The 24,536-nt window shown below is 41.5% G+C and overlaps 1 protein-coding gene across 2 annotated transcripts in view; it reads right to left on the bottom strand.

The window, feature by feature from the left end:
- Window positions 1–24,536, bottom strand: part of THOC5 (THO complex 5) — a 1,209,707-nt gene that overhangs the window by 371,172 nt on the left and 813,999 nt on the right. For both annotated transcript variants that reach the window (XM_044068466.1, XM_044068467.1), the window contains one exon: window positions 19,786–19,894. In XM_044068466.1, coding sequence (XP_043924401.1) covers window positions 19,786–19,894 — 109 coding nt within the window. The remainder of the gene's footprint in view (window positions 1–19,785; window positions 19,895–24,536) is intronic.

The raw sequence follows: 24,536 nt of genomic DNA, 5'->3' as shown, positions 1-24,536 counted from the left end.
CATATTAGACTCATCAGGCTAATGGGGTGATAATTCTCAGGGTCTGCAGGTGCTCCCCCTTTATGGAGAGGGATGACTGTAGCAGTGTGCCATTTGGTAGGAACAAAGCCTGAGGTGAGGCTGTGACTGCACAGGGCACACAGATGTGGTGTCAGTTCGGTATGTAGTTCATAAAGAATACAGCCAGGGATATTATCGGGTCCCATAGAAGCTGTATTCTTGACTTTGGACAATGCAGCTTTAACCTGTGCTGCAGTAATGCTGGGTGCCTGGCATTCTTCCCGTATTGTGATTGGTCCTGGGGGGGAGGGGGGTAAAGCTGGCACTGAATCTGTCGGCCAGTATGTTGGCAATATCTGTTGGCTCAGTATAGGCGGTACCATTGTGCAGTAACTCAGATCAAATCTGGGTATTGACGTTGAGGTTCTTGATATAACTATAGAAGGCTTTGTGGTTGTTTTTAGTGTATGCCATAATTCTGCCTTCATAGCTAGCTTTAGAGGATTTGATGAGGGATCTCAACTTTTTGTTGAGGCTAATAAGGGAGTTTTTCCAGTCTAGGGACTTCACCTTGTTCTGCAACAGTTTCTTCCTTCTGTTGTAGAGTTTATTTAATATACAAGAGAGGTGAGTGGAGACCGATTTGCTTTCTCCCACACAGGAAGAGGAGACAGGGCACATTCATAGTTTCCCCCAAGTGCAGAAGACTTAAATGGAAACCAGGTCCACAAAGGCATCAAATGGCAATCTGAAACACCATACAACCCTCTAGCCTTCTATCATGACAACAAAATATCAGTTTTTCTTTGTATATAGTTTCATATCAACAAAAGAAATAACCACTTATTGCTCCTTTCTCTCGGTTAAGACAGTATAGAGTTTTCAGGGCAGAGAAAATCAGAGAGTACCTGCATATTCCAAACTGACCAAAGAAGTATACAAAATAGTGGGATAGTTAAACAAGACATCTGCATCTCTTGGGTAAATCCTGACATCCAAGGACAGACTGGATCTATACAAAATACACCTGACAGTGTATGGACCAGTAATAGATACAGCTGACATTCTAACATTCAGTGAAAGTTCACATATAAATAAAAGTTCCTTGTAAAGGAAGCAAGACCCCATCCCCAGACGCTGGTCAGGTATAGTCAAGCTGTTGGACCAGAAGTGGTTTTGAGGAAAGACTGCCTTACACAGTCTTCAGGATTAGAACTCAGTTGCAGGTAGTTGACAAGCATGTCCCTCTCTTATGGTATCCATAAATCCTAGGTAACAAACAGATTCAGATGGGTACTCATCTTTAAAAAAAAAAAATCTAAGTTTTGCCTCACAGCCAAACTTCAGAAGGGTATAGTTTCAGATCAGGTAACAGTTCCAAGCAAGCTAAGACAAATCAGCAAAGGATCTGGAATGAGACCAGCAAAACATGCAACAGGTTATAAAAATGATGTTGGAGCGGTTGTCAGTCTAGTGTAAGACAACAAAGCATGTAGATGCTAACAGAAAATAAAAATAAATCACAGCCGATGCAGCAATATAAATATCTGAAATCCACACAAAGAAAAATACAGTAAGAATGATCAGTTCCAATGGCAATTCTTGTGATACACCCCATATAACACAGTGGAAGGGAACAAAGACGTCTTTCCTCCTTGTTCTGTGGGTTAGGAAAGATCTGCAGGCAAATGGATGGTCTGGTTGAAGGACAACTTATTTACTACTTTTGGCATAAAGAGGGAATATAGCCCTTAAGGAAATCCTATTCTAGTGAACAGATGAGGAATGTGGGAATGACCATAAGGGCTTAAAATTCTGAAACTCATATAGCATAGCCAACAGCAGTCAGCAGAACCATTTCACACTTAAAGAATTTCAAAGACACGGTGGTGCTGGTTTAAAAATGTGGTAATGCAAGTTTTTCAGAGACAACATTTGGACCCCAGGGGTGGGGTGGAAGTGGGGAACAGAGATCCTAGGTAGGTTCAGGCGAAGGACACCTTTTAAAAACTGCCTCACTTCAATTCAGGAAAGTAACAGAGGATTTAGAAGCATGCACCCAAAAAATGGCAGACAGGTGTGCCTTAATGGAGGAAAAGGAACTTTTAAGTAACTCATACAAGAAAGAATAAACAGAATCTTCACCTGGAAGGGATCCTTATTCTTCTTAAAGCACCAGATAGAATTTTTTCACTTGGAGAGTAAGATTTTCTAGTTCCAGGTTTTCTTGCTACTTGGAGGATGTCCTCTTAAAACTGATGTCTGAAGGGATTAAAATTCTATCACCCACAAAGTCAAGTTGAGAACCTGCAGGTTGGAATGTATGCGAGTCCTTCTGTGCAAGTCCACTTTGTGGGATTATCTTTCAATGATGGCTCCTGGCCAGATGGAGGAGGAAGAACCAATGCTTCCTGGGGTAAAAGGGAGTGTCTAGCAAGATTTCTGGTTTATCTCTGGATCTTTAGTAGTACCTCTGAATTGGGGGGGGGGGGTATACAGGAAGCATCCCCAATAAAAGGTCATTGTGTCTGCTCTCCAAGCCTGAGGACAAGGGTATTTCAGCAAAACAGTTACAGATGTCTGTTCTGAGAGGAGGCAAAAAGGTGTTTTTAAGGGATACCCCATTTGTGGACTGTCCATTTGTGAAGATCTTCCATGGACTTGCTTAGTGAGTCTGCAAGAACACTTGCATTTATCGCACAATCACATACCATCAGAGCTAACCTGCACAGCTGGTAAGACTTGGCCCTCTCCACCCAGTTTACTGATGTACCAACAAGACTGTAGCATTGTCCATGAAAATCCTGAGGCGGCCTGGGTTCCAGTGGTGTGAGAATAACAAAAGGAATTGGATAAGGAACTTCTAACATTGATGTGTTCCCTTATATTCTTGGGTGCCCGCTGGCCTTAAACTATGGTGGGGCTTGTCCATGCATCCCACGCCATATCCAATGCATCTGTGTTGATATCCTGGGTGGGAGTGGATGGGTAGACAAGAGTCCCAGATTGAGCTGGAGTTGAGAAACTCATAATTGCAATTCTTTCTTCAGAAAGAGCAAGAGATGGATCTTGAAGTCCACTACGTGACAGTCCTGAAATCAAAGGAACTTCAAGTACCAGTGGATTTTACTCATGTACTCTTGCAAATATTAAAAAAGGTATTGTATTTGCTATGTAGCCCAGAATTCTTAGGATTTCTCTTGCTGAAGTCAAAGCTAGTGGAACTAAGGACTGGAAATAGTTGGACAGGAATAGGACTTCATCCTGGTGAAGGAAGGTGGTCATCTGGGCAGACAAGAGTCCCAGATTGAGCTGGAGTTGAAAAAAGTACAGTTTTGTACCTACCATAAATGTAGATGTTCGAGTGTACACCCTGCTGCAGTCATCACACTTGGGTTATCCTGTCGTCAGTCCCGCAGTCGGCCGGAATTCCAAAGTCTTGGGTTGCTGTCGCTTCTTCCCTGAAGTCAAGTGCGCCAGGGGTATAAATAATGCATCCAACGCCATTTTCTTCAGTTTTTCTTGCCCCAGATGTCAGGTGCTCACAAAAAGGTGGTCAGTAATTAGTACCAAATTAAGTAATTTTTGCACAAACACAAAATCCCTCCAGCTATAAGCAAATACATCAGGAAGGTATTGTAGAGATTTAGACAGTTAGATCAGAGGGGATGGGGGAGGGTAACCTGGACTGCAGCAGGGTGTACACTCGAACATCTACAATTATGGTAGGTACAAAACTGTACTATGTTCATCGTGTTACCCTGCTGCAGTCATCACACTTGGGTAGAATCCCAAAGCTAAGGATGCGTGGAGGTGTTATAGAGGGTTAGAGGAGGCTAGAAGGCCCTGCAGAACTGCAGTGGCGAAGCCAGCTCTAGTCTTAGAGTAAAGAGGTAAGTGATAGCGTTTGGTAAAGGTGTGTACTGAACTCCAAGTTGCAGCTTCCAAAATCTCCTTGGTTGGAATCCCCCTGAGGAAGGCTGTAGATGTAGCTGTTGCCCTGGTAGAGTGGGGCCTAATGGTAGCAGGAACTGGTTTTCCATGATGGGTATAGCAAAAACGAATGCAATGTCCTATCCATTTGGAAATAGTTTGTTTTGATATAGCCTTCCCTTGTGAAGCTGTAGCATAGGATACAAAGAGCTGGTCAGATTTTCTGAAAGCCTTAGTTTTATCCAAGTAGTAAGTTGCCTGTGAATGTCCAAGGAATGCAGGAGTCTTTCTCCTTTGTTCTGTGGATTTGGGAAGAAGGTGGCTAAGTGGATGGTTTGATTTAAAGCCACACTGGAAACCACCTTAGGCATGAAGGAAGGATTAGTTCGTAGAGAAACTCTGTCTTGATGGAAAATGAGGAAAGGTTCCACTGCCTTAGTGCCTGCAGCTCTGAGACTCTTCTAGCTGAAGTTATTGCTAGCAGTAGGGCAGTCTTCCACGATAGAAACTGTAGATCTGCAGAGAAAGCTGGTTCAAAGGGAGGTAGCGCAAGTTTTTCCAGAACAAACTTGAGGTCCCATGCTGGTGTGGGTGCTCTCCTGGGGGGCCTAATGTTTTTTGCCCCTCTGAGAAACTGCCTTAGAAGTGGATGCGAGAATAAGGGTGGATCCGTGTTGTAGTGGGCTGAAATAGCTGATGCATGGATTCTAATGGAAGAAAAAGAAAGTCCTTTGTGCAATATCTCAGTTAAATACTGTGGAATCTGAGGCATGTGAGGCTGAAGTGTGTTTTGGCCTTTAGCTTGGTTCCAGGCGCAAAACCTTTTCTATTTATCCGAATAGGCCTTCCTGGTGCTGGGCCGCCTAGCTTCCAGAATAACATCCATAACTGCTTGGGAAAGAGGAGCTGGCTGGATGCTTAGGTGATTTGCCATGCAGCCAGATTTAAGGTTTTGAGCTGGCTGTGAAGAATCTGATTGTTTTGCTGTGTGAGCAAATTGGCAATTTGTGGTAAAATCCAAGGTGGGCCCTGGGCCATATTCCTCAATAGTGGGTACCAGTGCTGGCATGGTCAGTCTGGGGCTATGAGTATCAGTCGTGGTCTCTCCTTTCTGACTTTCAGAAGCACCTTTGTGAGGAGAGGCAATGGAGGGAAGGCATATACTGTCAGGTTTTTCCAAATTAATGAGAGTGCGTCCACTTTCCAAGCTTGATGGTGAGGTGTCCTTGTACAAAATGTTGTTAGTTGATAGTTTTGAGGACTGGCAAACAGGTCTATATATGGAAGGCCCCATTTTTGAGTTATCATTGCAAATACTTGTGGATCCAGTTTCCACTCGTGGGGATCCATGATGTTTCTGCTGAGGTTGTCTGCCAATGTGTTCTTTTTTCCTGGCAGGAATTGAGCTTGTAACTGAACTTGGTAAGCCAGAGCTGTGTTCCACAAGGCCATTGCTTGCCTGCATAGAGGGTAGGAGTGTGTACCCCCTTGTTTGTTTATGTACCACATGACTGTGGTGTTGTCCGTCCTTATTGTAAGTTGTCCTGGATGTAATAGATTCTTGAAGGCTGTAAGAGCATTCTGTACAGCTAGCATCTTTTTGATTGATGTGTAAATTCCTTTGGTATGCAGTCCATATGCCTTGAACGCACTGTCTTGCCATGTGTGCCCCCCAGGCGTAGTCCGATGCATCTGTTGTCATTAGTTTGCCTGGCTGGGGGGCAAGGTGAAAGGCTGACCCTTGTTGAGGTGACATGCCTGTGACCACCATAGAAACTCCTGTTGTAGGCAGGGAATGAGAGATATTATTATGTCCAAGCTGTGGCTGTGTTGAGACCATACGCGTTTAGGTACCATTGTAATTTCCTCATATGCAGCTTTGCAAATGGTATTAGTAGTATGCAAGATGCCATGAAGCCCAAGGCCTGCAGAATTTTTCTTGCAGGTAGTTGGGTCTTTGATGTCATTGTTTGGAAATATTGAGTCAGATGTAGTTGTTTGTCTGGTGTCAGGTAAGCCTTCTGGGCAGTTGTATTCAAGCTGACACCCAGGAATGTCATATTTTGTGAGGGTACTAGTTTTGATTTCTTTTCGTTTACTGTGTACCCCAGGCAACTTAGAAGATGTTTTACAAAAGCCAGATGTTGTAAGAGGATGTCCTTGCTTTTTGCTTGGATGAGGCAGTCGTCCAGGTATGGGTATATTTGAATTCCTCTTTGTCTGCAGTATGCAATTACTGGTGCCAGGCATTTTGTGAAGACCCCATGCAGTAGATAAGCCAAAGGGCAGTTCAGAGAATTGGTAATGGGTTGAACCTGCAATGAAGCGGAGGTATCTTCTGCAACTTTGTCTGATAGGGACATGCAGGTATGCCTCCTTGAGGTCCAACGTTACTAGCCATGCTTTCTTGCCCAACATGGGAAGAAGCTGCTGTAGTGTTAGCATCTTGAATTTGGGTACTTGTAAGAAGGTGTTTAGAATTGAAAGGTCCAGAATTGGTCTCCAGGCATTGTCCTTTCTGGGAACTAAAAAGAGTCTTGAGTAAAATCCTTGGCCTTGCTCTCGAGTAGGTGCCAGTTGAATGGCTCTCATGTCCATGAGAGCTGTAATTTGTTTTTGTGCCTCTGCTCATTGATTTTGTGGCAGGTTTGGCATTCCTCTTTTCATTGGCAAGGTGTGAAAATGGAATCTGTATCCTCGTGAAATTATGTCTAGGACCCATTTGTCCTTTGTGACAATGTGTCAGTTGTCTGAAAAAAGTGCGAGTTTTCCTCCCAAGGGGGCTGTCAAAATAATGTTGTTTGGCCAGATGAGGTGCAAGTCATTGAGTTTGCCTTCTGGTAGTCTGGGGGACCTGTCTTCTCCTCCCTTCTGTGTTGCAGTGCCCCATTGTCGAGGTTTGTACTGGGCTTGTGGTTGTCCTCTGCCTCTTGGGCGTCTGTATTTACCCCTCTGTGGTCTGTCAGTAGCTGGAAAAAAACAATTTTTGTTGGCCAATTTCTGCTGAAGCGAGGGGGCTGTACCTGTAGAAAATCTTTGACTGTCTGCATAGATTTTGCCTTATCCTCCATTTTCTTTAAGACTTCTTCTGCTTTAACTCCAACAAGAACATTCTGTTGTAAGGGAGCATCTAGAAGCTTTGCTTTAACATAATCAGGCAGAGTTTGTTCCTTTAATCAAGCATGCCTACGTATAACTGACCCAGTGACAGCTGCTCTGCAGGAAGCCTCCAAAGAATCAAACCCACATTGTAAAGTATGTTTGCCCACCTGTTCAGCTGCATGCAAGAGATACTGCATTTCTTTCAATTTAGACTGCTGAGGGAGTGTGCTCATTTTTTGTTTTAACTGAGACATTAGAAATTAATATTTTAGCATGTGGAATTGGCAATTTAGGGCCCTCATAGCTAGAGTGGCTGAGGTGTAAACCTTTTTCCCCCACCTGTCTAGTGCTCTGGTGTCCCTTTCAGAGGGTACAGGATTTTTTGCTATAGAAGCCTTAGCCCCTTTGGGACCCTGGGAGATGGTCTCTGGATCAGCAACAGGGCTTTTATAAAGGAATTTGTGGGAATCAGGCACTCTATAATACCTGTCAGGTTTGGCTGGAGCAGGAGGCAAAGAATCTGGGTTCAAACTGGATTCTAAGTAAACATCATCCACAATGTCTAAAACTGGGGGGATGGCAAGTGGTCTGTGCTGGGGGAGTAAAAGAAACTCTCTGAACCTTTTCTTTGAGTCAGAGTAGTCCTGACCTTCCCAGTGAAAATGTTCCCTCATAGTGTGTAAAGTTTCCCCAAAGGAGTAGTCTTCAGGAGGAGAAGCTGAGGGAATAGAATCCTCAGCATCAGAATCTTCATAAGGGGAGAAGGAGTAATCTTGGTCCTCAGAGGAGCCTGAGGAAATAGACACTTGTTCAGAGGAGGCATAATCTTCCTCTTGTCTAGAACTTTTGTCGAGTGGGGGTTGGGAACCCCTGATTAAAGAGATCATATCTTCAGCCATTTTGAGCATCTGTTTCTTAGGCATGGGGCCTTGAACTTGAGACTGAAGTGCAGTCTTTTTAGGTTTAATAGGAGTCTTAGGAAACGTTTTTATGGTGAGCATCGTCGGTCTGAAGACACCTTCAGAAACCGAAGGTGTTTCTGCAGTACCAACATCTCTATCAGCAGTGTCGTCGGTAGGGGCTAAACAAAATGGCTGCAGTCGGCCTAGTACTTTCCGACAAAAGCTCCGAAGCGGTCTCAGGTTCCAGATCTGCGGTAGTCAAGGGCTGCGTCGGGGCCTCACTGAAGACCGGTGAACCGGAGACCGGACCAGCCAAGGCCTCGGAGTCTGGCTTGGGTCTAGGTTGCCTGTCCTTATCCTTAAGTATTTTGTGCACGCCGGTAGTCGGTTGCTCCGACGGCATAGTGTAGTTAAATTTTCTATCGAAGTAGTGTTGTGCGAAGTCAAAGCGTCATTTAATAGTACGCTTATTAAACCTAGCACAAAAACGACAACCAGTGACGTCGTGGTCTAGGCCTAGGCAAGGTATGCAGTAAGAATGAAAATCCTTATGAGGTATTTGCTTCCCACAAGAAATACAATTGTTAACTTTTTCTGACATCGGTCTGAGGCAAGAAAAGTTTCCCCAACGGGGTACTTAGCTTTATTGAAGACTTCGGATCTGAAATTCGACTTCGAAAATCTCGGGAGTCAGCCGATTGGCAATTGCAAACTGCTTCTGCTTCGGGCACCGCGCGGCAAGAAAGACTGAAGAAAATGGCGTCGGATGCATTATTTATACCCCTGGCGCACTGACATCAGGGAAGAAGCGACAGCAACCGACGCCAGAACAAGACTTTGGAAATCCGGCCGACTGCGGGACCACCTGACGACAGGATAACCCAAGTGTAATGACTGCAGCAGGGTAACACGATGAACATCTCATAATTGCAATTCGATCTTGAAGTCCACTACGTGACAGTCCTGAAATGGAAGGAACTTCAAGTACCAGTGGATTTTACTCATGTACTCTTGCAAATATTAAAAAAGGTATTGTGTTTGCTATGTAGCCCACAGTTCTTGGGATTTCTCTTGCTGACGTCAAAGCTAGTGGAACGGAGGACTGGAAATAGTTGGACAGGAATAGGACTTCATCTGGTGAAGGAAGGCGGTCATCTACAGTGTTCAGCCTGCAACCCAAGAAGACCAGAACCTGGCAGGGTATCAGAGAAGACTTCAAGGATGATGGTGAAAGCTAGTCTTTCCAGAAGCAAAACTGTGCAACTGAGGTACAGTAGTAAGGTGTCCTTGAAGAGAGCCTGGATGAGAAGATCATCTAGGTACAGAAATATTTATATCACCTAGGATCTGGAAAAGGCAATGGCTGGTGCAAGGCACTTTGTGAAAACTTTGGCGGCAGTAGAAAGACCCAAGGGTAAAGCAGAGAGATAAAACTGCGATGAAGAAGCATACAACCTGATGAATCTTCTGCAGGTGGGGTGGATGGGAATGTACAACCTGATGAATCTTCTGCAGGTGAGGTGAATGGGAATGTGCAGGTACACATCCTTCAAGTCTGGGGAAAATAGACAGGCTTGTAGTAGGATGAAAGGAAGTAGAGTTTGCAAAGAGAGCACCCTGACGGATGACACTTTCAGAATGGTGTAGAGGTGAAACATCTGATATGGGCCTTCAAGTACCTTCCCTTTTGAGGGCAAGAAAAGTCTTGAATGGAAAAAAAAAACTTTCCCCACGGCTAGAGGTGGTACAAGTTTAATTGTTCCCTAGGAAAGAAGGTCATGGATGAGGGGTGAAATGAGCTGGATCTGTTTGATCAGAGGTGGAGGAATTTCCCTCTACGAGGGGGAGCTCCCAACAAGACAAATAGTGTTAGATGAAGGATAAGACACATCTATCCATAGTGATGTATTTTCAGGCTGTGTGGGACAGAGTTAGTCTCCTAGACAATGGGATCTGCGGACCAAGTAGAGAGGAGGAAGACAGAAGATAGAATGAGGATGATTTATCTAGAAATTTTTTTTTTCTCATTCAAAATTTCTGGTAGTTATTTTTCCTCTGAATTTTCTTCTTTGGCTATTTCCTGCCCTTCTGGATATTTCTGCACTCTACGGACAATGGGAATGGGCTTTGAAGGATGACTCTTTTGAAATTTGGAGACAGAAGTGAGAAAAATCTGTTTAAAACCCTGCATTATTTCTTCCTTCTGCAAAATCTGGAAAAGTTCAACTGTATTTGGGCCAAACAAAAGGTTTCAAAGAAAATTCAAATCCAGCAGTGTGCCTTGACATCCTCCAGGAGGGACTGGAGGCGAAGCCAAGTAAATCTGGGGATAACAGTCAGTGACTGCAACTCAGGAGGAAGCCTCTGCAGCAACATAGCAACATTTACACAGCACCTGGATACTTGTGTAGTTTGAGCATGGGATTCACTTGTGCCTTATCTTCACAATCCTCTCAATAAACCACATGTATTTAATTCCCCTAGAAATGCTAAAGTTATTTTGCCATTTGAGTCTCATAATTTAGGACCCAAAAGGCAAAGGTGACACAGGTGTAGACCTTTTTACCATAGCAGTCCATGGCTCTACAACCTCTTTTCTGATGACAACACATTAGTTGCTGGTAAAACCTTGGTGGACATATCAGCAGTGACAGAGAAAACTAAAGGGTCTACTGCAGGGCTTTTGTAGAGAAACTGCATGTGCTCAGGTACCTTAAAACTTTTCAGGCTTTCTGGGAGCCAGAGGCTGGAAATCCAGAGAACTGGATGCAAAGGCAGCCAGGAAAGCCTCTACAACACAGGGATTAGAGTTGGGTTTAGAGATCCTACCTGATTAAGTCACAGTATCTTTTTTTTCATATCAGTGACTTATCTAGATATCCATTCAAAATTTTGCATCATCCTAAATCTCCCAAAAGGAAGTCTTCTATGGGGGTGTCAGGGGACAAGGTGTCCTCATCACCTGATGCAAGTTGCCCAGAAGAATGTATTTGAGATTAATAAGCTAAGGTATCCACATAAGAATCCAATTCTTCCTCCTGTTAGGAGAAGACTCATGTTGTTTCTTTGGGGGGATGCCTTGTGAAGTAGTAGGGAGGAAGGAAGGGGGCTTCAAAGACAAAATGGCCTTGTATAGACCTTCACAAAATCTAAGCCATTCTTTTTCCTGAGATGTCCAAGAAGGAGAGACATGCTTGGTGCATTTTTTTTTCCCAGCATGATATTCGCCCTAACAAAAATGAGAGTTCCGAAACCAGGCAGACCTCAATTAAAATGCCTGGAACCTCTTTCCTAACAAGGATTTGAGGTGAGCCTTATTGTCCCACTGAAATGATCACTAGGTTCTCTCTTCTCTACCATCAAGGAAGGCTCAGTCAGGAAGACACCATACTCACCTCTGGCAGTGAACCAGGCATCTGAGGAGTCCAATGGATTCCTGCTGCATCTCAGTGGGTACATTCAAATCAGACTGGATATATAAAGATTCGGGCCTTGATTTCCTGACCTTAATTTTGGGCGTGACCAAGACGTACAAGGCCAAGGGTTTTGCCATCTTGGTTTGGGCAAAACACTTTTGAAGTTTGGTCTCTAAAGTATTTATAGAGGAAAGTCTGGTATGAGGGGTTTTTGGGATGAGCAACTGGCAGAGTTTGCCATTTCTGTAATCAAGTTCAACACTGAGAATGGAGATCTTTTACACAATGTCACTGGAGGCAAAGCTCACACATAAAAGTATTCCTAATGTCAATAAGGCTGCCAGATGTACATACACTGCACCCATCACACACAATTCAAAGCAGACATATAGACCCAGACATGCTGAGGCACTTGAATGTAACCTTCTACAACCCCAAAGACCTCCTAGATGAAGTAAACATAACAAATACCCTCAGCAGTCCTGAATGCACTCTTTCAAAACAACACCCACATCATCACATACAGCCACACCTGATGGAACCTCTACTTCTAAGCCCACAAGGCAAGCCACCACACAATCCAACATTCTGGTTATTAGACACTCCATCATAAGGACACACTGATGTCCCTCTCACCAGGCTGATTAAGGAGAAAGTCACGGCCAGTTGCTTATCAGGGGCTATGATCCACCATATTATGCACACACTCAGGTCATTGAATCACAAGTATCAGTATGACTCATAGTCCATAGGGGTGTAAATGATCTGAAACGTACCTCCCTACACTACATGAAGACAGACATCATGAAGCTCTCAGAATATGTATCCCAGGCTAATATGAGCCTAGCACTGAGCACCATTTAATCTTCTCCAAGGATAATGCCACAATAAACAAAAGATGAATGACTTTAACTGACTTAGCTTCTGGTGTCACTCTAAGGGGGTGCAATATTTGTCGGCATGGAAGGAGAGGGTCAACACATCATGCTGCTTTGTCAGGGATGTTCTGCACCTCTCCCTGCTAGGCTTTCGAATATCAGCTAAAACACCATCTTCCCCCATACTGCCTTTTTTGGCAATACCAAACTGAAAGTACTTCTGACATAGCACATCAAAACCAAGAAAATCTAAAAGGTACTACTGCACAGTGCTAGGAGTCTAAAAAAAACTTCACTCCCTAGAAGCTCTCTTCACCTTAGAAAATGATGAGGTCTGTGTGGTCACTGAAACATGGTTTAAAGCAGCAGAGAGCACACCGACAGTGCCAGGCTATAATGCTTTCCACACATTTAGATTAGCTATCAAAATTAAATATACCTCAAGGCTGGTCAAACAGGACAATACACTTGAGCTACTCCATGTTCAAATCACCATAGACAAAAGCCAATGCCACTTCCTTGCAAGCTATAAGTTCCTCTCTAAGACCCAGAAAACCCACACCATGCAGTTAAACTGGAAACATTCACCATCCAACCCACTACCATATTCATGGGTGACTTGAATTACCCCACCATTAATTGGGAATCCTACATGACACCAAATGTACAGGCACAGAGTCTCCTGGATTTTGTAAACACAAACTTCCTAGACCAGATTAATAATACACCAACCAGAGGTGCAACCATACTGAATGTGGTCCTCACTAATAAGGGAGAGCACTGCACTCTCCGTAGTGTAATGTCTCCTCTGGTAAGGTTAGACCACAAAATGGTCTCCTTTGAAGTAAAAATAAAACCTGGACCCTCAGCTAACCCTGGAATATTCAGGAACTACTTGAACGCTAAATTTCTGCTATTAAGTGATAACCTGGCAAAATTTCAAGCCCCCATAAACTCTGAGAACACTGCTGCCTACACAGAACTGTTCACAAAAACCCTATACAAACATGTTAATATCTGCATCAAGGCAGCTTTACCCACCAAAAAGCAAGTAATCCTGGTGGAATCACAAAATCAATAGGCTATATAAGAAAATAATGGCAAAAATTAGGAGGTTAAACACCCAGCAGGATAAAAGCACTCTCAACTACACAAACAACTCAGAGGACAAAAAGTCTATCAAAGCCAAATCTGAGGTATATTTGGTACCCCAGGATAAAGACTACCACAAGGTATTCTTTAACTATGACCACAACCTCAAAGGCAATACACAATTGTGCGCCGAACTCATTGCAAAATGGAGCAACCTATACTGAGCCAGAAGATACGGCAAACTTACTAGCCAATAAATTTAGCTCCAACTTTACCCCCTCTCTCCCCCTCAACATTCCCTCAGGAAATAACTACCCTTGCTATCACTAGGGAACAGGTCCTTAATGCTTTCCCTAGGGCCAAGAACACTGCATCAGTGGGCCCAGACAATATACCAGGATACCTTCTAAATAGCATGAAATACGATCTATCAGACCATCTGGAATTACTATTTAACTGTAGCTTCCAAACAGGCATCGTGCCTCATGAATGCAGAGGAGCTACACACATCCCTCTGCACAAAGGTGCACCATCTACAGACCCACAAGTTTCACTAGTCTTGTATGCAAAGCCATGGAAAGAATTATCATGGAAATAAGCAATAATGATATAGTAAACCTCCACATACTTCACCCAACCCAGTTTGGTTTCATCAAGGGCAGGTCATGTCATCTCAACCTGCTGGACTTCTTTAAGAAAGTCACCAAAGCAATGGTAAGGGCAAAAATGGTTCACACTGCCTACCTTGATCCTGCCAAGGTATTTGACACAATACCCTACTAAGGCATTGATGACAAAGTCAGGAGGTTAGGTACAAATCTGTATGTCACCCAGTGGATAGCCAACTGACTCACAGACAGGACCCAGGAAATCAGAACTGGGGAGCCGAACTTTAGAAGAAGGCTAGTTACAAGTGGAGTCCGTCAGGGATCTGTTGTTGGACCGCTCCTTTTTAGCATTTACTTCTCTGAAGCCAAGGCCAGTGTCAATGTTCTCTGGCTGACTAAATTTGCAGATGATTGCAAATTAGGAGCTGTCATGGAATCTCACACAGATGTTCTCCAGGAAGGGCTGACGCAGACAAACAACTGGTGTCAGAGCCATGGACTAAAACCAAATGCCAAGAAATGCAAAACAGTACCCATTGGGAAGTTATCCACCCCTGGTAACTATCATATTGACAACGCACGCCTTAGAGCTGACCCAGTAGTCAGGGACTTCAGGACAAACATAGATAATAATCTAACCTTTGACCATCATGTGCCTACAGTGGTGAGGAATTAATTCTATATTGCGCAACTTATAAACAAAGGTATGGCATCTAAGTCCAAGGAAAGCATCGTTCTGCTGTATTTGGTATTCATCAGACCTATTACAGAGTACAATGCCTTCCCTTTGGTATGTATCTAACCAGACATATCCAACAAATGGAACTTCCACAGAGGTTTCTCACTAAAAGAATACAGGGCGCAAGTAAAATGTCCTATGCAGACCGCCTCAAGGCCCTCCCCTGTACTGCGTCTCCTACAGGCTTTTGAGGGGAGATCTATGCTTGGCATACATGGCACTGTCAGACCCCACGCTGATGGGCGTCCTGCATAGCCACAAAACAAACAGCACCAGAATTACCCGTTCCAAAGACTTAAACCTTGCCTTTGTTATAAATAAAAACCCGCCAGAGAAACAGGTATGTATCCCAGAGATTACCCAGTCTCTTGAACAGGCTCCCCATTCATGTAAAGCAGAGTTCCTTCCTAACCCAATTCAAGTGTAACTTGGACAACTGGATGGGGAAAAAAAAGTCATCCCTGGCTTGGTACCTACATCTCTAATGGACACAGACAGTCTGTAAATAGTTCCTCTCCCAAGCCCCTTCTTACACTTATCAAGGGTACCAGAACTTTTCAGAGATTTGGGATGCATGGCAAGGCTTAAAAAGGCCCTTGTTGACATTAGCCTAGTAAAACACCTATGAACCTAGAAGACATCTGCCTACCCTACCACAGTTACACTTCCTTCTGTAAGCCGACATCATCAAAGACCAGAAAACAGAAAGTGCCCCAACAGGCACTTTACGCAAGTGTAGGCAATGGTAGCAACAGCAACAACATGATGTACAGATCAATGGGAGCAAAGGTCCTGCATGCAGACTGGCAGCAAGATTCTTGGGAGATCTTATCTGCTCATGTACCTCTATGCACGTGGGGTTGAGGTCATACGCCAGATGTATGGTGTGTCTGGAAGGTTTTGGTCTTCATACTGTGGCTGGCCATCAGTTCACCTTGTGCAGAACAACTCCTTAGTATAGGAATACTGCAAAAGTGATCCAAGCAAGGATATTATCTTGTTTTACTGTGACCCAACAGAAACCAGAAAAAAGTTTATATATACTGACTATTCCAAAATCTTCGAGGAGATTTTCTGAATGCAGTCTATGACCTGTAGGGTGTACTGTACTTCACTCATATTGGTTAAAAACTGCCACTGGATGTTAAAACCCAGTTACTCTCTGGACTGTCAAACCTTCTTGCAAGATCTGTGTTTCACAAATTAATTTTGAAAGAGACATTGATTGACCACATCCAAGAAATCATCTCTGGAATGGCATACCTTAAGATTTACGGAACTAACTTTAACTGCCTTTTACTGGCAAAATTATTGAGGAAAATCACTGGTTCAGCTCAAATGGCACTTATATTCATATGACCTCCTCAATCTATTTCAATTCAGCTTCATGAAAAATATAAGAATCTTACTGACTTCATGAATTGCTATCTATAGTCAGTTGTCTTGCCCCTACCTATCAGGGTGTACTTAAAGATGTGCAAGTCAGGATTAAATTCTTTGAAGACTATGCACTGTTGCACAGTGAACAGGGTCTCATGAACAGGTTCTCATTCTTGGCCAGTTGTCGCTCATTCAAGGATGGAATGAGGTCCTCTGTTATTCATAAGATACTCATTAATTTCTACCCCTTTATCTGGAAAAGGTGTCTGCTGTGGCCACTTCTGCAAGAATGTTTGGATTTTACTCAAATGGATGAAGGGTAGTCATTTAAAACTCAGTCTAAACTACAAGAAACTACAAGAAAGTAATAACCATCCATGCAGTCTATCACAGCCATACTTGGCTCATGTAGCACCTGTGGCCTGTCCATGATTTGATGACCCACCCCTCAGTTCTTGAGCTGAAGAGCTAAAAAGGTTGACTACCACTAATTCATTCCACATTCATGCCCTTCACCCTCGTCTCTTCAACTTGGGGAGAAAACAAAAAAAATACTTCTGTTTTTAACTGCGAAAGGCAACTGATACATTTGTAGCAACTGGCTTCCTACAGCACCCCCCCAACTTGTCAGTGAAATATAACAAAAAATTATAAAGGAAAGAGACATACATGTTGTAAGTGATATAATTAATCCTGAACTACAGCAAGGTTTTAAGTATAATACCACAAAGAAGTTTATTAGGGCTGTGAAAGGACATGGGCATAGGTAGAGATCACAAAAATTATGGTTATAAGACAATTATTTGATGACAAGAAAGCAAAGAGTTGTGTTCATTGGATAATTGTGCCACAATCTATATTTTTAAGACATGGATTTCTGACCGAGTTGAATTATAAAGCATGAACGGGTAAGGAGAGGACTCTAGGTTGGGTTCAGTGAACAAAGATCTTGTTGAGGGAGAGGGTTAAAAGATCTACACAGACTGCAGAAATGGAACGTGAATTGGCATCAAGTGTTAGTATAAGAAAAATGCAAACAGGTGGAATTTGGGGCTGCCAAACTATACAGAAATTAGGACAAAATACACTACTGGCAAGGCAGGAGGATTACAATGGCATGTATTTACATTCCACTAAAAGCTGCTATAATGGAGCTAAAGAAAATTCTGGGTGAAAATCAGCTTTCAGCAAGGAATATTACTTATAACTTGGGGACTGGAATTTGATTTGCTACAGTGAAGATGCGTCTTGGAGGGCCAGAAAGGGAAATATAAACAAAGAAGGATAGATTTTTAAAGATATTTATGAAAATACTTGGCACAGAATATGTGAATTCAGTACTAGGAATTCAGATTAAATTTACATATTACTCCACAAGATACCAAAACTGGGCTGGGCTAGACAGAACATACATTTCACAGGAATATGTGCATTTAAGTGACGGTCTTGATACACACCCAATAAGTACTTCAGATCATACGCCAACAATAATCAAAATAAAAACACAGGGTAATGTTGAATCTGTTGAAAAGGCAGGAATTTAAGGAATGGGTAGCGAAAATTATTCAGGAGCTATTAGAGAAGATAGAAACTTCTTCTGAAAATATAGCTAGGGAATGGGATAAAAATAAAGTGGAATTAAAAAATAGGGTAAATATGGTTAAGAAGTAACAAGAATTATTTAGACTGACAAATATTAGATACTACAAAATGGGGAATCTCATAGAACAAGAACAGGAGCAACTACAGAATGCTAAATAGAAAATAGGGGATTACCTCGATAAAATGCATGAATATAGAAAGATTGCTGTTAAGCAACTGTTTTTTGATAAGTCTAGAGCACAAAAACATTTAGCACAATGACTCAGGGAACAGAAAGTAGAAAGGGAGACCATAACAAGGAAGATAAAGGATCCTGTAGAAGTACAAGAAATATTTTGGAAATTCTATGAAAGTCTGTTTAAAGCGAGAAATACAGAAATTAAGAAAAGGTACAAATGGAAATGTTTATAGAAAAATTAAATATGCCAAGGCTAGAGGGAGAGGAGGCTCAATTACTAACAGGATAGGAGGAGAGGAGATAAAAATGGTGATGTATAACCAATCTACAGGAATGTCCCCAGGAATAGACAGTATTCCTGTAGAAGTTTGTAAGCTAGGAAGGAAAAATCCTATAAAGATCTGGAAGGTTTTGCTGGACAGTAGAGGAGGAGAGGCAAAGAGAAAGAAAAAGGGGAGTCCTAAACGAAAGACCAGCACTGGTAGAGTTTTTAGTAGACTCTGGAACAGAAGATGCCGTTAAGAAAGGAATAATTAGTACAGCATATAAAATATCGCATGATAACTGTAAGAATCAATCAGAGGAGGTTAGATAAGCAATTCACAAAGAAACAATGGGGAGATGTGTGCAAGTCTCCCAAATATGCAACAAAATCTAGAAGATTTAGGATCTTTGCCTGAAGTATTTGTGGTTTACCTTTGAATTGTCATCCGCCGTGTGTCCGACGTGCATAATGCCGAAAGTACGGCTGCAAAAAACGACAATGCCGATTCACCATGTGTTTGAATGGCAAATAAGCGAATGCTTTTTTGCCATTCAAACACATGGATCAAATATCGGGAATGGCTATCCAGCAAACCATTTTCAACATTTGATCCTTCAAAATGTTCGGTATTTCAGTAATATGGGTCGCACAACAGGACGATTGCACATACCACGCGAGACAAAATGAAGGTAAAGCATTTACATTAGGTATTTTACACCGCAAGCAGACTTCAAAGAATTTTTCCTCAGATGGACAGCAGGCATTGGAGGTGTGGTGGGGAGGAAACAGGTGACTGGGAACATGTTTTCTGGCAGTGTAATGAGTTGGCAGACTTTGAAGATTCCCTGCAGACTGTTCTGTCGGAGATGCTGCGTGAGCAGATTGGAGTAACTAGGGAAATTATTTTTTTGACCTAGGATACAGAATTGGAATTGCCTAAACATTTTGAGGCCTTGCTGAGTCTAATTATGATGGCTGCCAAAAAAGAAACTACTAGAGTGGAAATCAAAGTCTAAACCAACAACTTCACTAGAAGCAGCGAAGATAGTAACAAGAGATACAACAACTGGAACTGGGATCATTAGAAAAGGGTAGGAGCAAATTATACAGAAAAATGGGAAATGTGGGATCAATACATGCAGAGGAGGAATGAGATTTAAAAGAAGACAGGATTTGAATGAGCTTTGTAATGGTTGACTAACAGTGACTGGATATGTTAAAAGTAACGTATAATGTTTGCAGCTACATTTGTGATGGCACGGTTTATAATATATTTTTGCAACTAAGACTGTGTCGCTATGGCTTATTTTCACTTATATAAATGTAACATGATCTATGTCATACATGATTTTAATAGACATTTCTTGTTTAAAAAATACAGATACTACTGAAGCTTATCCATCACCATCAATATGCAAAAAAAGTGGCCAAAGCTGACAAAATACTATGCTGTACAGCCATGTACTGAATGGTGGTTGATGGTGAGACTGTGTCAAATATCTGACTGAGAAGTCAGGGTTTAATGGTGGTGGAGAACTGCAAGAAGACAACAGCTGCACTTCAAAATACCCTGACTATTCCCCAACTTTACTGGCTATTTTTTTACATTATATTTTTAATAATGCAAATATGATGCATCCATGAGAAAAAAATGTACAAACATAACTAAAAGTGATATCCATTTCCTTACCCGGCGCTGACAGAGATGTACACATCCACAGTAGTGCCGACACGTGCCTTCACAGTCAAAATATTCAGGTTCATCAGGTAGTAAAAGAAAAGGTGCAAAATGCTGCCATCTGTAACACAAACAAAAAAAGTTATTTTCAATACTCCTCTCAGCACTCCTAACATACAAATCAGCTTCAATTCTGGTGCTCCCCTGACCACTGCAGTAAGACATGATAGAAAAGATGTTTACATAAATCTATGGAGGAAACGATTCAAAACAAAGTACTGCACTCTGTGTCCTGGACAACACATAACCCAGGTTACAAAAAGAGGCTATCCTTCACTGATGTTCATCTCTAAATGTTTCAGAAAGGGCAGAAGCACACAAGCCAGCACTGTCACTAATGAACAAGAAGGTGATGCAAGCTAACACGTAACAAAGTGCATGGTGAGAACAGAGAATGCACATCAAAGAGAAGTAACACAAGCTACACAAGTGAAACCTACGGTTTGAACTGACTCTGTCTGTGCTGGACCAAGAAAAAAAGGCAAAAATAAGGACAAGCTGAGCATAAGCTAAAATGGAATTAAGAGAAATAACTGCATCTTATGGCAAGAGACAAAGGAATGCAAGTATAAGCTGAACAAGTAACAGGTCATCATGGAGAAGAAGAAAGGGTAGCATCTACAGGATGTGGTGCAACAGTGGCCTGTTCGGGGGGGGGGGGGTTTCTAGACTATGTAAAGACTCCGAAAAGAAGGTAAAGGAATGAAGGCTAAAAGTAGGGACTCAAAGGTGGCATTGCAAACGGAGATTACTGCAGTACACATGTGGAGCGATGAACAGGGAGTGGACAAAGAAAACGAGGCCAAGAAGGGGAGTGGTATAGCAGCAAAAAAAAAAAACAGAGTGAGTTTAGAGAAAGCTAAAAACGAGGTAGGATTGCAAAAAGAAAGGAAACATGAAATGAGAGGCAGGAGACAAGAGAACAAGAAGTGAGGAAGTGCATAAAGTAATGGTAACAAATGGACAACAGGAAGCAGGATTACAGGAGATGAAGACAGAAGCAAAGGAGGAGAAAGCGGTGAGAGCACAAAAGTCAGGAGGTCCACTGAGGTAAGGGGTGCAAGGACACCAAACGGAGATTAGGAGATTTGGGGGGGGGGTAACAAGAGCAGCTTAAAGAAGCCTGTAGAAGTGCTTTTAATAAGCACATTGATTAATAGACTGATCAGGTGCAAAAATAATAAAACAGGAGCTCAGAAAAGGCAGAAACAGTCCCAGACCCCACACTAGCCAAGGAATGCTAGATCAAGACCAGTGTGCTTACCAAGGACAGGGTTAACTGACACAAAGTGATTCATTTAATAAGAAGGACCAGTAAACTAGGAGTAAAACAGACCAACAAGTCAATGGGAACTTGCAATAAATTAGGCAATATGGAAGCTTTTTCCAAAGAGCTACATGTGCTGTACACCAGCATTGTAAAGAAGAATGGGACAGAACAGCATAAATTCCTTTTCACTTTTGAAGATGGGTTGGGGAGGAGGACTGGGTATTTATTATATTGGAATAATAAAAAATAGACGCTCTTAGCAAGGGTCTCTAGAGGACAGTGGTGCTGAATGAGGAACTGGAAATATACACAAACTGGGAACATGTTTAAAATGAGAATGAAGGAGAAGGCTAGAATAATAAGTTGATGAGGTTGGGCATGAAAGGAGGAAAGGAAGGAAGGGAAAACAATGGCATGTTAAGCAGACCACAAAAAGGGACTGGAGGTGAAGTAATGTAATGCTGAGAACCTGGTAAAATGGGAAAGCTACCAGTCATAACATGGCTTTGTTGAGTGGAATGGGCAGAAGATGGCTGATGGTATGTTCTTGCTGGTTTAATTTTAATGTCAGCTACTATCTTTATTTTTTATTTATTTATTTAATTTTTTTTTGAGTATCTTCGTATTGTTTGCCCAGGCAATTTAATGCCTTCATCTGCAACATATATCAATAATATCTGGGCTTGTTTTAGATGTGACCAGTCTATGAGAGAAATGTAACTTGCCATGCCATAGGACAGTTGAGTATGAGTATGTAACACTTCATTTCTCATTTTGTTTCCAAGGAATTTTGCCTTGACACCGACTGCTATAGGTACTTCTGTTCTGGGCTCATTAGAACCTCTTCTGCTTCCTTTCTCTTACTCTGACTTTCTCCAGGTTTTAGAGGGTTTGTGAATTATGTTGGTTACTATTCCTGACATTATTTTGGAAAGACCGCTACTGGTGTTTCTGCATCCATCTGCAGCTGACAGCTATTTTTGTCAGTTTCGACTAACGTCCTTATTGTCTTCAGACAGATCTCTCACAAGAGTATCTTCAAGAACAGCACATTCTTGGAAGTGTAATGAGTTGGCAGACTTTAAAAATTCCCTGCAGACTACTCTCAGAAATAGCGGGCGAGCAAATTGGTATAACTAAGGAAATGATTCATTTGAGCAGAACTGGAATTGCCTAGACATTATAAGGCCTTGTTGAGTCTAATTTTGGTGGCTGCCAAAAAAGCAATTCCTAGAAAATGGAAATCAACGTCTAAACTAACAGTGCTAGAAGTAGTGAACAGAGTAACAGAGATACAACAAATGGAAATGGGATCTTTAGAAATGGGCAGGAGCAAATTACTTAGACAAAATGGGAATTGTGGGGAAAAATACAAGCAGAATAATGTTTTGGAGGAGGAAAGATTTAAAAGAAGGCAGGATTTGAATGAGCTATGGAATGTTTGACAATAACTGCATAGACTATAAGTGATGTATAATGTTTGCAACAAAACTATGGTAATACTGTTTGTTTTCATTTATATAAATGTATGACTGTCTGTGTAATAACTGATAATTTAATAAAGATGTTTCTTGCTTAAAAATGGAAATATTTGGAACAATTCATGCAGAAAATGGTTTGTTGGTAGAATGAGGTTTTAGAGAAGGCAATCTCTGAATAATTTATATAACGTTGCTTAGATTACATGATGTACAACAATACATGTGATGTACAATGCTTGTAAATATAAACTTGCAAATATGGTTTGATTGCTTTTACATAAATGTAAATTTGCCTATGATACAAGTGATAATTCAATAAAGGTGTTAAAAAAAACACTACATTCTTCCGACAGCTGTCAACACTGTTGTCACAGACTATGTCTTTCCGGGACAAGTTTACAGTTTTATTTCTGGACAGAAGGATGATTTTACTTGCCCTTAAGGAGATGCTTGCCAAGTTACTTACCTGGATATTTTTCTCAGTGCTCTCTTAAAATTTTTTTATCACTAGTGTTCCACAACTTCAAAACATCTTTTGAAGAGCATTAATGCATTCAAGTGACTATTGACTTAGAAGCCCGTTTTTTTTATTTGCCTGATGCAGATGTTACATCTTGTTTTCTAGTATCACCATGCTAAGATTGTTGACCACTTAAGCTAGGCTTGACTAAATATATTCAACTTCTGATACCATTGCTCAGTTAGCTCAAAATATTTACTTCCATCTTATTTCTTCCATTTTACTATGCCTTTTAATATATTAATTTAAGCATTACTATATTTAGTCTTATCTAAAATTTCAAATGACATATTATCCAAATGGTCTTACTTTCATGTTTGTTTTGTTTGCTACTGCTACTGCTACTGTTCTGAAAAGGTTTAGTTCATAGGTACTTTAGGAACTTAATCATGATCAACAACACAGGCAGGTATAGAAATAATCAAAATCTGGGATAAAGACAAAAATGTGGACGTGTTGGGACATAAAATGGGGAGCTGACAGTGTATGTATGGGACGGGATCAAATGCCTGCAACATAACAGAAACAGAAAAGGGGGAACTGATTAATAAACAAATGGAGGAACTGGGTTCATTTATCCTTTGTTGACTGTCAGTCCCACTACGCTAATGACTTATTTTCAGGGGAGACCCGAGGTGGCCAGGGAATCTGAAAACTTCCTGTACTCTTTTTGACAGATGCTGCAAGATCTTTTACATTCATCTGAGCTACCACCAACTCAAGCAAATGAAACCTCAGTTTAACATCTTACCCAATGGACAACTCACAGAGGAGTGCAGTATCCTCCCAACAATATGCTGCACTGCACAAGCTTTTTTTGAATACTTCCTTCTAATATTGTTGCCCAGTTAATATAGGCTGCCAAGTGCATCACAGTGAAGAGGCAGAGAAGATAAACAGCTTTAGGCACTCAAATATGTAGCCTACTAGGAAGGATATGACAATTGAAGATGTAATCAGGAAATGGAAATGGCTAATATAATGGGTACCACATTCTACCACAAACAATTTTAATTTCATTTTACTTTAATTACTTGTCTGATAATGAGACATATGCACTGATCCATAATCAAGTCTTTACAGACTGCTCAGGCATAATGCAATTATATGTGCAAATAAAAAAAAAAAAAGAATTTTAGAAACACTGAACAATTTTTAAAAATTCATGTGGTTACTACTATAACATGTGGTAACAACATAAAATACAAAGCACACATACTGCTAAACAATATAAAGCTATATGCACAATTAAGCAATTATATAAAAAATATAAAAACACTATTAGAATTACTGAATTTAAAAAAAGAAGTTATGTCTTACCATAATGTTCCATCTGTGTTGTCGATCTTAATCTATTCTTGATTAATGGATCGTAACTGATCCAGCTGTTATATAGCTCACTCCAGCCAAAAAAAAAACTCTCAAGCTAATA

Source organism: Protopterus annectens, chromosome 4.part0 (assembly GCF_019279795.1).
Source record: "Protopterus annectens isolate FY-2018-M chromosome 4.part0, PAN1.0, whole genome shotgun sequence".
In the NCBI taxonomy this organism is placed as follows: Eukaryota; Metazoa; Chordata; order Ceratodontiformes; family Protopteridae; genus Protopterus; species Protopterus annectens.
This window is presented reverse-complemented; position numbering and strand designations above follow the sequence as displayed.